Source organism: Mustela nigripes, chromosome 14, assembly GCF_022355385.1.
Source record: "Mustela nigripes isolate SB6536 chromosome 14, MUSNIG.SB6536, whole genome shotgun sequence".
In the NCBI taxonomy this organism is placed as follows: Eukaryota; Metazoa; Chordata; class Mammalia; order Carnivora; family Mustelidae; genus Mustela; species Mustela nigripes.
The window spans coordinates 11,611,655-11,621,566 of NC_081570.1; the positions used below are offsets into that span (position 1 = coordinate 11,611,655).

The 9,912-nt window shown below is 62.1% G+C and overlaps 2 protein-coding genes across 10 annotated transcripts in view; one reads left to right on the top strand and one right to left on the bottom strand.

Moving 5' to 3' along the window:
• CROCC (ciliary rootlet coiled-coil, rootletin) overlaps positions 1 to 4,506 on the top strand; it is a 47,171-nt gene extending 42,665 nt beyond the window's left edge. For 6 of the 9 annotated variants that reach the window (XM_059376380.1, XM_059376382.1, XM_059376376.1 and 3 more), the window contains 5 exons: positions 312 to 461; positions 708 to 908; positions 1,107 to 1,238; positions 1,999 to 2,175; positions 4,235 to 4,506. In XM_059376380.1, the coding sequence (XP_059232363.1) occupies positions 312 to 461; positions 708 to 908; positions 1,107 to 1,238; positions 1,999 to 2,175; positions 4,235 to 4,390 (816 nt within the window). In that variant the 3' untranslated portion in view covers positions 4,391 to 4,506. The other 3 variants (XM_059376377.1, XM_059376384.1, XR_009399647.1) reach the window with 2 other exon arrangements.
• Positions 4,507 to 4,588: 82 nt separating this feature from the next.
• The window catches only part of MFAP2 (microfibril associated protein 2), a 5,927-nt gene continuing 603 nt past the window's right edge, over positions 4,589 to 9,912 (bottom strand). The window contains exons 2-9 of the mRNA XM_059376385.1: positions 8,015 to 8,090; positions 6,938 to 7,024; positions 6,738 to 6,764; positions 6,553 to 6,639; positions 6,395 to 6,439; positions 5,560 to 5,647; positions 5,274 to 5,347; positions 4,589 to 5,065 (exon numbers count right to left, since the gene is read on the bottom strand). Coding sequence (XP_059232368.1) covers positions 4,962 to 5,065; positions 5,274 to 5,347; positions 5,560 to 5,647; positions 6,395 to 6,439; positions 6,553 to 6,639; positions 6,738 to 6,764; positions 6,938 to 7,024; positions 8,015 to 8,051 — 549 coding nt within the window. The 5' untranslated portion in view covers positions 8,052 to 8,090 and the 3' untranslated portion in view covers positions 4,589 to 4,961. The remainder of the gene's footprint in view (positions 5,066 to 5,273; positions 5,348 to 5,559; positions 5,648 to 6,394; positions 6,440 to 6,552; positions 6,640 to 6,737; positions 6,765 to 6,937; positions 7,025 to 8,014; positions 8,091 to 9,912) is intronic.

The window sequence follows — 9,912 nt, forward strand, 5'->3', positions numbered from 1 at the left end:
ACAGAGAGCCAGCCACTGGGGCCAGCAGTTGGGAACCCTAGGGAGCCAGTCAGTGAAGCTTGGAGCGGGGGTAGGGCAGTAAGAGAATAAGTACTCATTGAAGCTTACAGGGACCCAGAGGCAGGGTTGATGGGACAGAGCTGGGGTCTGAGGGGTCTCCACCTTATGTAGGTCCATGGGCCAGGGCTGCCATCTGCCTCGCCCCCCAGATAAGATTTTGGAGCTGTTTTATGGGCTGTGACCCTGACCCAGAGGTACAGAGTAGAGGGGAGCCTTTGCTCCCTCCTGGTACACCTGCCCCTGTCCCCCAGGAACGGCTGGAAGCCGCCCGTCAGGCGTTATCCGAGGCACGCAAGCAGAGCAGCTCCCTGGTGGAGCAGGTGCAGACGATGCGGGGCGAGCTGGCGGACCTGGAGCTGCAGCGGGCGGAGGCGGAGGGCCAGCTGCAACAGCTCCAGGAGGTGAGGGCCGGGATGGGCCCCTTCTGTCCCCAGGATGCTGAAGCCCTCCGGATGGAGTGGGGCCTTCCTTATCCCAACCTCATCCCTGACCTTGGCTCAGCCTCCCGTGGGGAAGCATGGTTCCTTCAGCCCCTGCCCCCATTACACAGATGCAGAAGCTGAGGGCCGGAGAGGCGGCCTCAGCTGATAGCTGTCTGATGGGCTTCGGGAGGCTTGGCCGCACTGGGGGCTTGCTGGCTTTTTCAGGTGTTGCGGCAGCGCCAGGAGGCTGAGGCTGCGGCCCTGCACACGGTCCAGAAGCTGCGGGACGAGCGGCGGCTACTGCAGGAGCGCCTGGACAGCCTGCAGGGCGCCCTCGGCCAGCTGGAGGTCGAGAAGCGGGAGGTGGAGCGGTCAGCGCTGCGCCTGGAGAAGGACCGCCTGGCCCTCAAGAGGATGCTGGACAAGGTGGGCTGAGCCTCCGGGGCCCTCCCCTGCCTTCCTCCGGGTTCTAGCTGGGGTTGATTTTGGCTGTGTGCCCCCCGCCCCCGGCCCCTGGTCTTGCTGCCTCTAGCCTGACCCCTCTCCCTGGGCCCTTCCCTCTTCGTGGGACCTCCCTCCCTCCTTCCCGGGGCCCCCTGATGCCCTCCTGCTCTCCCTGTGCAGGTGGAGCGCGAGAAGCTTCGTAGCCACGAGGACACAGTGCGGCTGAATGCGGAGAGGGGCCGCCTGGACCGCACGCTCACGGGGGCCGAGCTGGAGCTGGCTGAGGCCCAGAAGCAGATCCAGCTGCTGGAGGTTCAGCCCCTGGCCACCCTCTCTCTCCCGAGCCCTGGACCTGGGCCCCACCTCCCACCCTGCCCTCGGCCTGAGTGCCGAACCAGCCCAGGAGCTGCTGATGGCTCAGCCGGCCCAGGCTTCTCAGCCTCCATAACCCCCTGAGTCCGGACCCTTGGAGGGGCCAGCCCAGAGCCAGGGCCCGGAGGGAGGGGTCCTCCCAGCGTGGAGAGAAAAGACATGCCAGTTAGTATGTGAGCCTGTGTGTGTGCTCTGGGCATGTAGAGGTGTGAGTGTGCCTGGGAGTATTCTCGTGCATGTCTCCTGAGTCTTGTGCACGGACGTGGCCAGTGAAGTATTAGGAATGTGTTTTACGTGTGTGTGTGTGTCTTTCTGTACAGATGTCTTCCTGTCTGTAGATGTATGTAGGAGTGTTGGGCTTTTGCACATATGTGTGCGTCCATGTGAACACGGTAAGTGTTTACGTGCTTGCTTTTGTGCCTCTGTGTGCGTGTGGGTCTGTCTCTGACTACATCTGTGTGTGTGCACGTGTGCATGGGTGCACACCTGTCAGCGGGGCTCACTAGGTACCCTGACCCAAGATTTGCAGACCAGGTGGGCCAGGAACATGGGAGACAAACAAGGGTTTCTCCTGCACCCCCTGCTTGCACTGACTGCCCTGAGGGGCCTTTAGGCTCCGGGAGGTGCCTGACAGCCCTTTGCACGCGCACACGGCACACGTGCACAGGGCCAGACCCCTGACCAGCTGCCACTCCCACAGGCCCAGGTGGCAGCCCTGGAGGCCCAGAGCCCGGCCCGGCTGGAGGCCGAGGAGCAGCAGCAGCAGGAGCTGCAGCAGGAGGTGGAGCGCCTGCGCAGTGCCCAGGTGCAGACAGAGCGCACGCTGGAGGCGCGGGAGCGGGCCCACCGGCAGCGGGTGCGGGGCCTGGAGGAGCAGGTACTCGGGCCCCTCCTCTGGATGTGGAAGCGGGGAGGAGGGGGGGAGGAGCAGCGGAGGGCTGGCCCTGACCTCCCGTAGAAGCAGTCACTGGTCTGATCGGGGACCTATGCTGGTATCCGTCATGGCCCGGCACGGGCCCAAGTGATGTCACTGGAACTCTGGCCCCCTGTGGCTCTGCTGTCCTCGTGGCTGTCCCTTGGGTGGCACAGGTGGCATAAGCAGCCCCAGCCTAGGTCATCCCAATGACCAACGACCCACCATAGAGAAAAGGGGACCTTTTCCCTGAGAGCAACAGCAGAAGTCCCGGGGGTGATGCTGACTGGCCAGCTTGGGTTGCAGATCTCTTCCCAGCTGTCCCCGACCGACCTGTGCATGGGTAGGCCAGGCCTGGGTCATGGGTCCCCTGAGTCGGACTAGTACCAGGCCTGCCTCCATGATGCGAGTGGGGACGGGTGGCTCCTGAGGAGATGCGAGGAGCGGTCAGAAGACAGCCAGCTGCCGGCTGCCGGGTGAGACGGAATGGGAGGGGAAGGAAGCAGCCTGGTGCTTCAAGAGACCCGTTTTTTCCTGAAACAGGCAGGATTGGGTCCCTTGTGGGGCCCTGGCTGCAGCCACCCCCCATCCTCCCAGCCCCACCTTCTTCATCAGTCTGGTGGCCTGAGCCGCCACCTTCTCTTTCTTCTCCAGGTGTCCACACTGAAGGGACAGTTGGAACAGGAATTTCGGAGGAGCTCAGCATCCTTCTCCCCCAGGTCCGGCCCCGCGGGGGAATGAGCCCCTTCCTGGTTGGCATCCTAGAGGACAGCCGCAGCCGGGGCAGGGCCGCAGCCCCCATCTGCAGGGTCCGCTCAGGCCCCCGGCCTGCCAGGCCACCAGAGCTTGGTGGGGGGTGGGGAGGAGCCAGGTGGCAGCGCTGAGGGCCAAAGGCTGGGGACTCGAGGAGCAGCTTTATGGCCTCACCCGTGGGTCCCACCTCAGTTTGGTTCCCCCCTCTGGGATGAGCCTCCAGGTCCTGGGAGAGCCTCTCTGTGTGGCTGAGCCGAAGCCCAGGGTAAAGGAGACCCCCCCTTGCCTTTGGCTGGCCCTGGGGCATGGGCTCATGGGCAAGAGGAGGGGAGCCTGGGCTCCCCCAGCTTTCCCGAGCTCTCTCTGCCTTAGTTCCGAGGGTTTGTCAGGAAATTCCTCAGAGTTCAGAGTCCCTGTATTTTTATACCTTTTTACAGTGTTAACGGTTCAGAACTATTGTGTTTTTTTTGTAGCAAGGAGACCTCATTTTCTAAAAACGGTTTGTGTAGACGTGTCTCTTCACTTCTGCACCCGAGAGACTGGAGGGGCCAGGAGGGGGACACCGGGGCCTGGGCCGGGAGGGATGGGGCCCCTGGCCAGGGGTACACAGGGAGAAGGGCTGTGGCACTTCCCAGCCTCCCAGGCTGTCGGCCTGGGGTCGGCTCTGGGGTCCTGTGCCACCCGTCCCAGGCAACAAATGCGGCTGTGACCCAAACTACGCTCCTTCCAGCCACAGTGCTGTGGCCCCTCCTCAGGACGGGGTCCCCGGAGCACAGGCAGGCGGTCCAGATAGTGCAGGCCTGGGAGAAACCATGGGGTCTTGTCCTGGCTCCAGCAAGTGAGCCTGGCGAAGCCGTACAACCCCTCGGAGGCTCGGTTTGCTTGTGTGTAAAATGGGCACACACCTTGCAGGGGGGTCATGAGGAGGTTTGTGTGCGAGGCACTCGGCGTCGGCGAGAGACATTCCTCTCCCCCCTGGAGGCCAGTGGAGTCAGGCTCTGCCCCAGCTCTGCCACCTCCAGCTGTGGACTCTGGGTGGGTCACTGATGCCCCTGGGCTTCTGGTCTGTTGGACAGAGACATTACCAGGCCCCACCACGCAGGCCTGTTGGGAGAGTGTGCTGGTCAGACAGGGGGAGCCGGGTCCTCGTGTGCTGGTCAGAGGGAGGCATTCTAAGGCCTTGGCCTACTTCTACCCTCTAACCATCAGCCTTCCCCGCCCAAAGGTGGGTCTGAGTCCACCTACCTTGACCTCCTGCTTTATATCCTAGACGTACCTTTATGCCTGCATGTGGGAACTCAAGCCCTCACCAAGCAGCCTGGACAATAAAGAAGCTGTATCTCCCCCTCCCCGCCATGACCCACAGACCCTGGGTGGGGAAGATGTCGCAGTCCATCTTTCTGGGTGGGTCCGCTGGAGCCGGTGATCAAGGAGGCAGGACTGGGACCGCAGAGGCAAGGCCATAGGTCACCCGAACCGTCCGTTGTCCCAGGGGGCCAGGCAGCCTCTCAATGAGGACAAGCAGTGTTGGAGGTAGCTGGCCACCTGCCCTGTCCTCCCAACCAAAAAATGACCGAATCTTCTGTAAAAACCATTTTAATTTTATATAAAACAAAGGTGGTCTATGCCCGGGAACTGTAGGAAACCCAAGCAGACCAGCTGGGGTGAGGGGCATAGCCTACCTCGAGGGGCTGGGGGGCCGGGGGACTGTCCTCACAGGGACTGAAAAGGCACATCAGAGGCCCCGGTCCCACCGAGAGACCTGGGATGCCCCTCATCTGGGGGCGAACACTGGACAATGGGGAGCCCCCTGCCTCGTGTTCCAGGGATGGCCGCAGGCTGGAAGAAGGGCCTGAGACGAACCCCCGGGGCCACAGTCCACTAACTTTTTACAGAATAAAAGGCATGTGAGGCTGGGGAGAAAAGCACCAGGTCAGGCAGGGCCTGAGGGCCCCGGATCCGAGGAAGGTCCAGGGCACGGGGCTGCCAGGTCCACCCTAGCAGCCCCCGCAGCTCCTGGCACAGGACGCCGCCACGGACTGACATAGGCCACTGCTGGCCATGACGCCGCACTTGGAGAACTTGTCCCGACACAGGTCAGCTGCGGTGGGGCAAAGAGCTGGGGTCAGGGTGAGGCTGGGTGATGGAAAACCACTGCCCCTGCCCCACCCCATGGCAGGGAACGTTCCAAGGCTAAGCAGCCAGGAGGGAGCTCAGGGTCCCCCAGCAGTGACCCCCGGCACAGAACATGTGCTTCATAACCACTGGAGGCGGAGCAGGGAGGGGTCTGGGGGGGCAGGCCTTCCTACCTCGAAGGAGCTCCTCATGGGCACAGACCGTGCGGACACAGATCTCCCTGTTGACCACGTACACGCGGCGGAGGCTGGGGACACGGAGCCGGGACAGTGGTGTCACCCCACCGTCACCCAACCCCACTGGGGGGAGCCTGCACATCCTGACCCTGAGGTCAGAGCTCAACCAGAGTCGAGTTCAACTTCAGGATTTGTGCTTCCCTCAAGTCCTACCTCGGCTGGGTGCTGCCGCCCACCCTGCGCCCAGCCTGCCTCCCCACCCCACTGCCCTGCATGTGCTCACCTGTAAAAGCAGACCTCGTTGAGACACTGTTTACAAGGCTTGTGGATGGAATAGAGGCGGGTGCACGGGTACTGTTCCTCCCGGCAGTCTGGGTGATAGGCGGGATCAGACGAACGGCTGCAGCCTGGGACCCTGTGCTGGGGCGCGCCCCCAACACTGCCCACCAAGACTGGCTGTCCTATGGGGGTCTAGGTCCACCCTGCGCCCTCTGGCTGGGGACGCACAGGAACAGGGGCATGCACAGCTGCACAGATAGCATGGCTGAGCCCCCAGGGGCTGCCGGGTTTTATACAATGTATTTATATGGGCACAGATTTGCAACCACACTTGGAAGTCTGGAAGCTCAAACCCAACCACGCCCACACGCACAGGGTCGCAGAAGCATACACCAAGGGCAGGGCCAGGGCTATGCTGACTCGCAGGACCACACCCTAACACTGAGCTCAGCTGGGGGAGAGCAGCCCTCACAGCCTGGCTCCCTCAGGCTTGTGGGGGCAGCACGGGCTCGCTTGGCTGGCTGGGGCTTTGGCTCCCCTCTTGGCATCACCTGCCATGACCACGCCCAGTGCTACCCTCCCCTTCCCGGTGTCTGGGGGGTAGAGGGCACTTCCTGAGCCTACGGCTAAGCCCAGGGACAAGGGGGCCCCTCAGAGCCGCCCGAGGGGCCCTGGAGTTGCTGGCCTAAAGCAGGGGCACGTCTGCAAGCCACTACCCTACCATCTACCCGGCAAAAGCCAAAGGCCCGGCTGTCTCTGTCCTACCAGCGCCGCACCCCACTCTACCCCAGCTTGGGGGGCCGTGCCTCCGTTTCCCCTGCGGTCGGGGAAGCTCTTACCCAGAGGCCCAGGCTCCGTGGGCTCTGTCTCCACGTTTCCTGGAGCTGGTGTTGGGAGAGAGGCCGGCAGAGATCACTGAGAGGGGTCTGTCCTGAGGACCTGCCCCAGCCCAGCACAGACCTGCCCCTCCCACGGTTCACAGGAGCTGGCAGCCTACCTACGGTGGGGACCCCGATGACTTCCTGTTGGACTTGCTGCTGGGACTGGAACTGGAACTGCTCCGCAGGGGGCCGGGGAGTCACCTCTGAGATGGGGGACGATCAGAGGGTCCACTCCATTCTCTCCAGTCCCCACCCAGCTGCCCACCCACCTGACCTGCCCCGCTCTACGCCCGGCCTTTACCTTGATAATCATAGTAGTCCGCGTTCTCTGAGAACAAAGACAAATACGGAATTGTCGGGGACTGGGCGAGCTCTCAGTCCCAGGGGCCAAGAAGGTCACAACTAAACCCAGGACTCCCACCCCCTTCCCACCGGGTTCCCAGCTGAGTCAGGCACACCCTGGCAGGGTGTGGGGAGACCCGGGGAGGGCAAGGCCCTTACCTATCTGGTCACTGTAGTGGGTGTACTGGACGTGGTCTGGGAACGGAGGCAGTGGGTCTAGGTCGTATTGGCCCTGAGCCAGCAGGCCTACCATGAGGAAGCAAAGCATGAAGGGGTGCCCTGCAGGGAAGGACAGCAGGGGCCCCAAGGCACATCTGGGGAGGATAGGTAGAAGTCCCAAGGGCAGGCAGGTACGATCTTAAGATTCTACACCCAGACTCATTCATCAAGCATAAAGGCCCTTACACTCCCTGTTCCCAAGTCACCTTACTGAGTTTGGGGCTGTCCCCTCCATGTAGCTTCCTGACTATTCCTGGAACTCAGCATCCTCCTGTCTGCCCCAGGGCCTTTGCATTTGACTTTCCCTAGGCCTACAATCTTGGTTAACTTTTCTTCCTTCAGATCTCAACTAAAAATTCAGTTCTGCCAAGAGGTCTTCACTGGCCCAGCCACCCTCTCCATCCCATTCTTCTGTTTATTTCCATCATAGCACTTGGCACACTGACATTTGTCACAGGGGCTCGATACAGCAGCCTCCCGTCCCTAGATGGGCAGCAACGAAGGCAGGGATGTGTCTGCCTGCTTCATCACTGTATCCCCAGGGTCTAGGCCCATGCCTCGCACATAGTAGGAGCTCAACAAATACCTGTTAAATGAATAAATGTTAGACCTGGCAGGGCCTTGGGGGTCACTCCACAGTCAAGATGATATAGGGTGGTTGGGTCCCAAATGGGTCTAGAACCCAGACCTAGAGACTCCCTACCTTGCGTGCTTCTCCCCGCTTACACATCAGTTCTCATTAGAAGAAAAGCAGAGGCTCCTGGTGCCTGGGTGTGTGCCCAGTCTCCAGAGCCCCAGCCCGGCTGCTTCTGTCGGGGGGTTAGGATGAGGGCATGGGATGCCCCCGACTTTGGAAGGGGTTGGCCTGTCTAGTTTGTGGTCCAGAAGTCAGGAGGCCCTGCGACCCAGGGAGCTGAGTTCTGGCCACAGGGCACAGTGAAGGCTCACTGCCAGCTCCCACCCTCGCCCATCCCCGGGGGGGAGCCCCCATCCCCGCCAGCCCCAGGAGCCACTCACCGGGCAAGAACAGCAGGAAGAGGTAGGCAGCTCTCATGGCTCCGAGCTGAGGCCGTCTGGGCTGGTGTCAGGACAGCTAGAGGAAGAGGAGGGGAAGCTCACTCATGGCCGAGGAGCCCACCTCTGCTTGGCCACATCTAGCCCAGAAGAGGAGGAGGAGGAGGAGACACTCGGACTAGAAGCCAGGCATAGGGAGGGCCGGGAGTCGGGTGGTGGCGGGGGCAGCGGCCTACGGAGGGACAACTGCTGTCCCTGTGGCCCACCAGGTGTTCATGTCCCAAGGGACAAGGCCTCCAACCTTGTTCCAGCGTTGATCTTGCGAATGGATAGAACCCACCCTGCCCTTCTCACCGGGGGGAACTTTCTAGTCCCCCACTAGCCTGACTCCACTCTCCTAACCTACAGCCATGCCCATCTTCTAACTCAGCGCCTTCTGGTGTCTCACGCACTAATGTGAACCCCTGACCCCAGGTCCAACTTCAGGACCCCGGCCCGCTCAGCCACCATCATAGCAGGGACTCCGCAGCGTCCGCCAAACCCACCACCTGTTCCCAATTAGCCAGAGGGCCCTGAGTGTCTTGCTCTGCAGGAAACCACATGCATGCATGGGCCCCAGGGGCCGAAGGGCAGCCAGGCCCGGGCAGGGCTCCCACCCCCAGAAGATTCCTCTCCTGCCAGGCCTCCGGGCCTCCTAAGACCTGGCTGTCTACATCACAGACTCACGAGACTAAGGTCTATTTTGTCTGCAACGGCAGGAAGCACTTAGGGTGGAGTCTGAGGGGAGTTTCTCTGGATCCTGGAAGGGCAGCACTGAAGGGACCGTGATGTCACCCAGCCCAGGGGTTCTGAGCCCCCAGCACGGTGTGATAAGTGTTGTGCGGGTCCTAAGTGGTCCTTAGCCTTCCCCTGGTTCTTAAAGTTCAAGAACAGCAGTGTCTGCCCACACCCTGGGGTTGGCAGTGTCCACGGGTCCCCATGTGCCGTCCCGGCTCAGTGGGAGGCAGTCTCTGGACTACACTGTCATCCTTCTCCAGCGGTGCTGGGCGACAGTCCAGGGCTCCCCCATCCAGGAGGGCCCCTCCCACCACAGCAAAGAGAGTTCTTCCAGACAGCTAACTGGACACCTGCCTGCCCCAGGGCATCTAGGGAGAGGGAAGGAACCGTGGGCACTGGTCCCTCTTCCCTCCCAGTCCTGAGCCTTCTGGGACCCCCAGCCTGGCTCATACACTGGCCACCCCCTTCCTTGCTGGGGTGGGGTGGGGTGGGGTGGAGGAGATGAGGCCCATGACTCAAGCGGCCCCAGAGGCAGGGTACTCTGGCTCCCTACAGTCCTGTTCTGAAAACCCTCAGCCTCTCGCCGAGGGTTTTCAGAAATACCGAAATACCTGGAGCTCTTTCCCGGTAACTCCCCACAAGGCCTCACTAGCCCCTCATCGTCCCCACGGACTGGTAGCAGCCAGGCCAGTTGGAGCTGTCACCACCACTCAGGAGGAGGCCCTGAGCTGGGGCCTAAGGGGCTTTAGAAGTGGGGTGGGGCTGTCTGTCCCCCAAATCCCTCCTAGGCCTCTCAGCCTCCTGCATGGACTCTCCCTCTCAGGGAAGGTCTGGCACTCAGGCCCAGGCTTATTATTGCAGGGATCCCCCAACCCCGGGGCGCCAAACGGTGTGGGAGTAAGGCATCCTCCTTCCTCTTGGGGGGAACATATCTCCAAGCACCTCTGTCTAGACTATGGATTCTGGGGTGTGGGGGAGGCTGAGTGCTGCTTAGGAGGCCCCTTCCCCTTCTGGGGACCCCACCCCATGCGACGGTGGGCAGGAGGGGGATGAGCGGGGCCTCCTCAGAGCCCCCCAACCCCATGCTCCCCGGGTAGGGAGGAGGCTGGCTGCGGAGTGGCGGG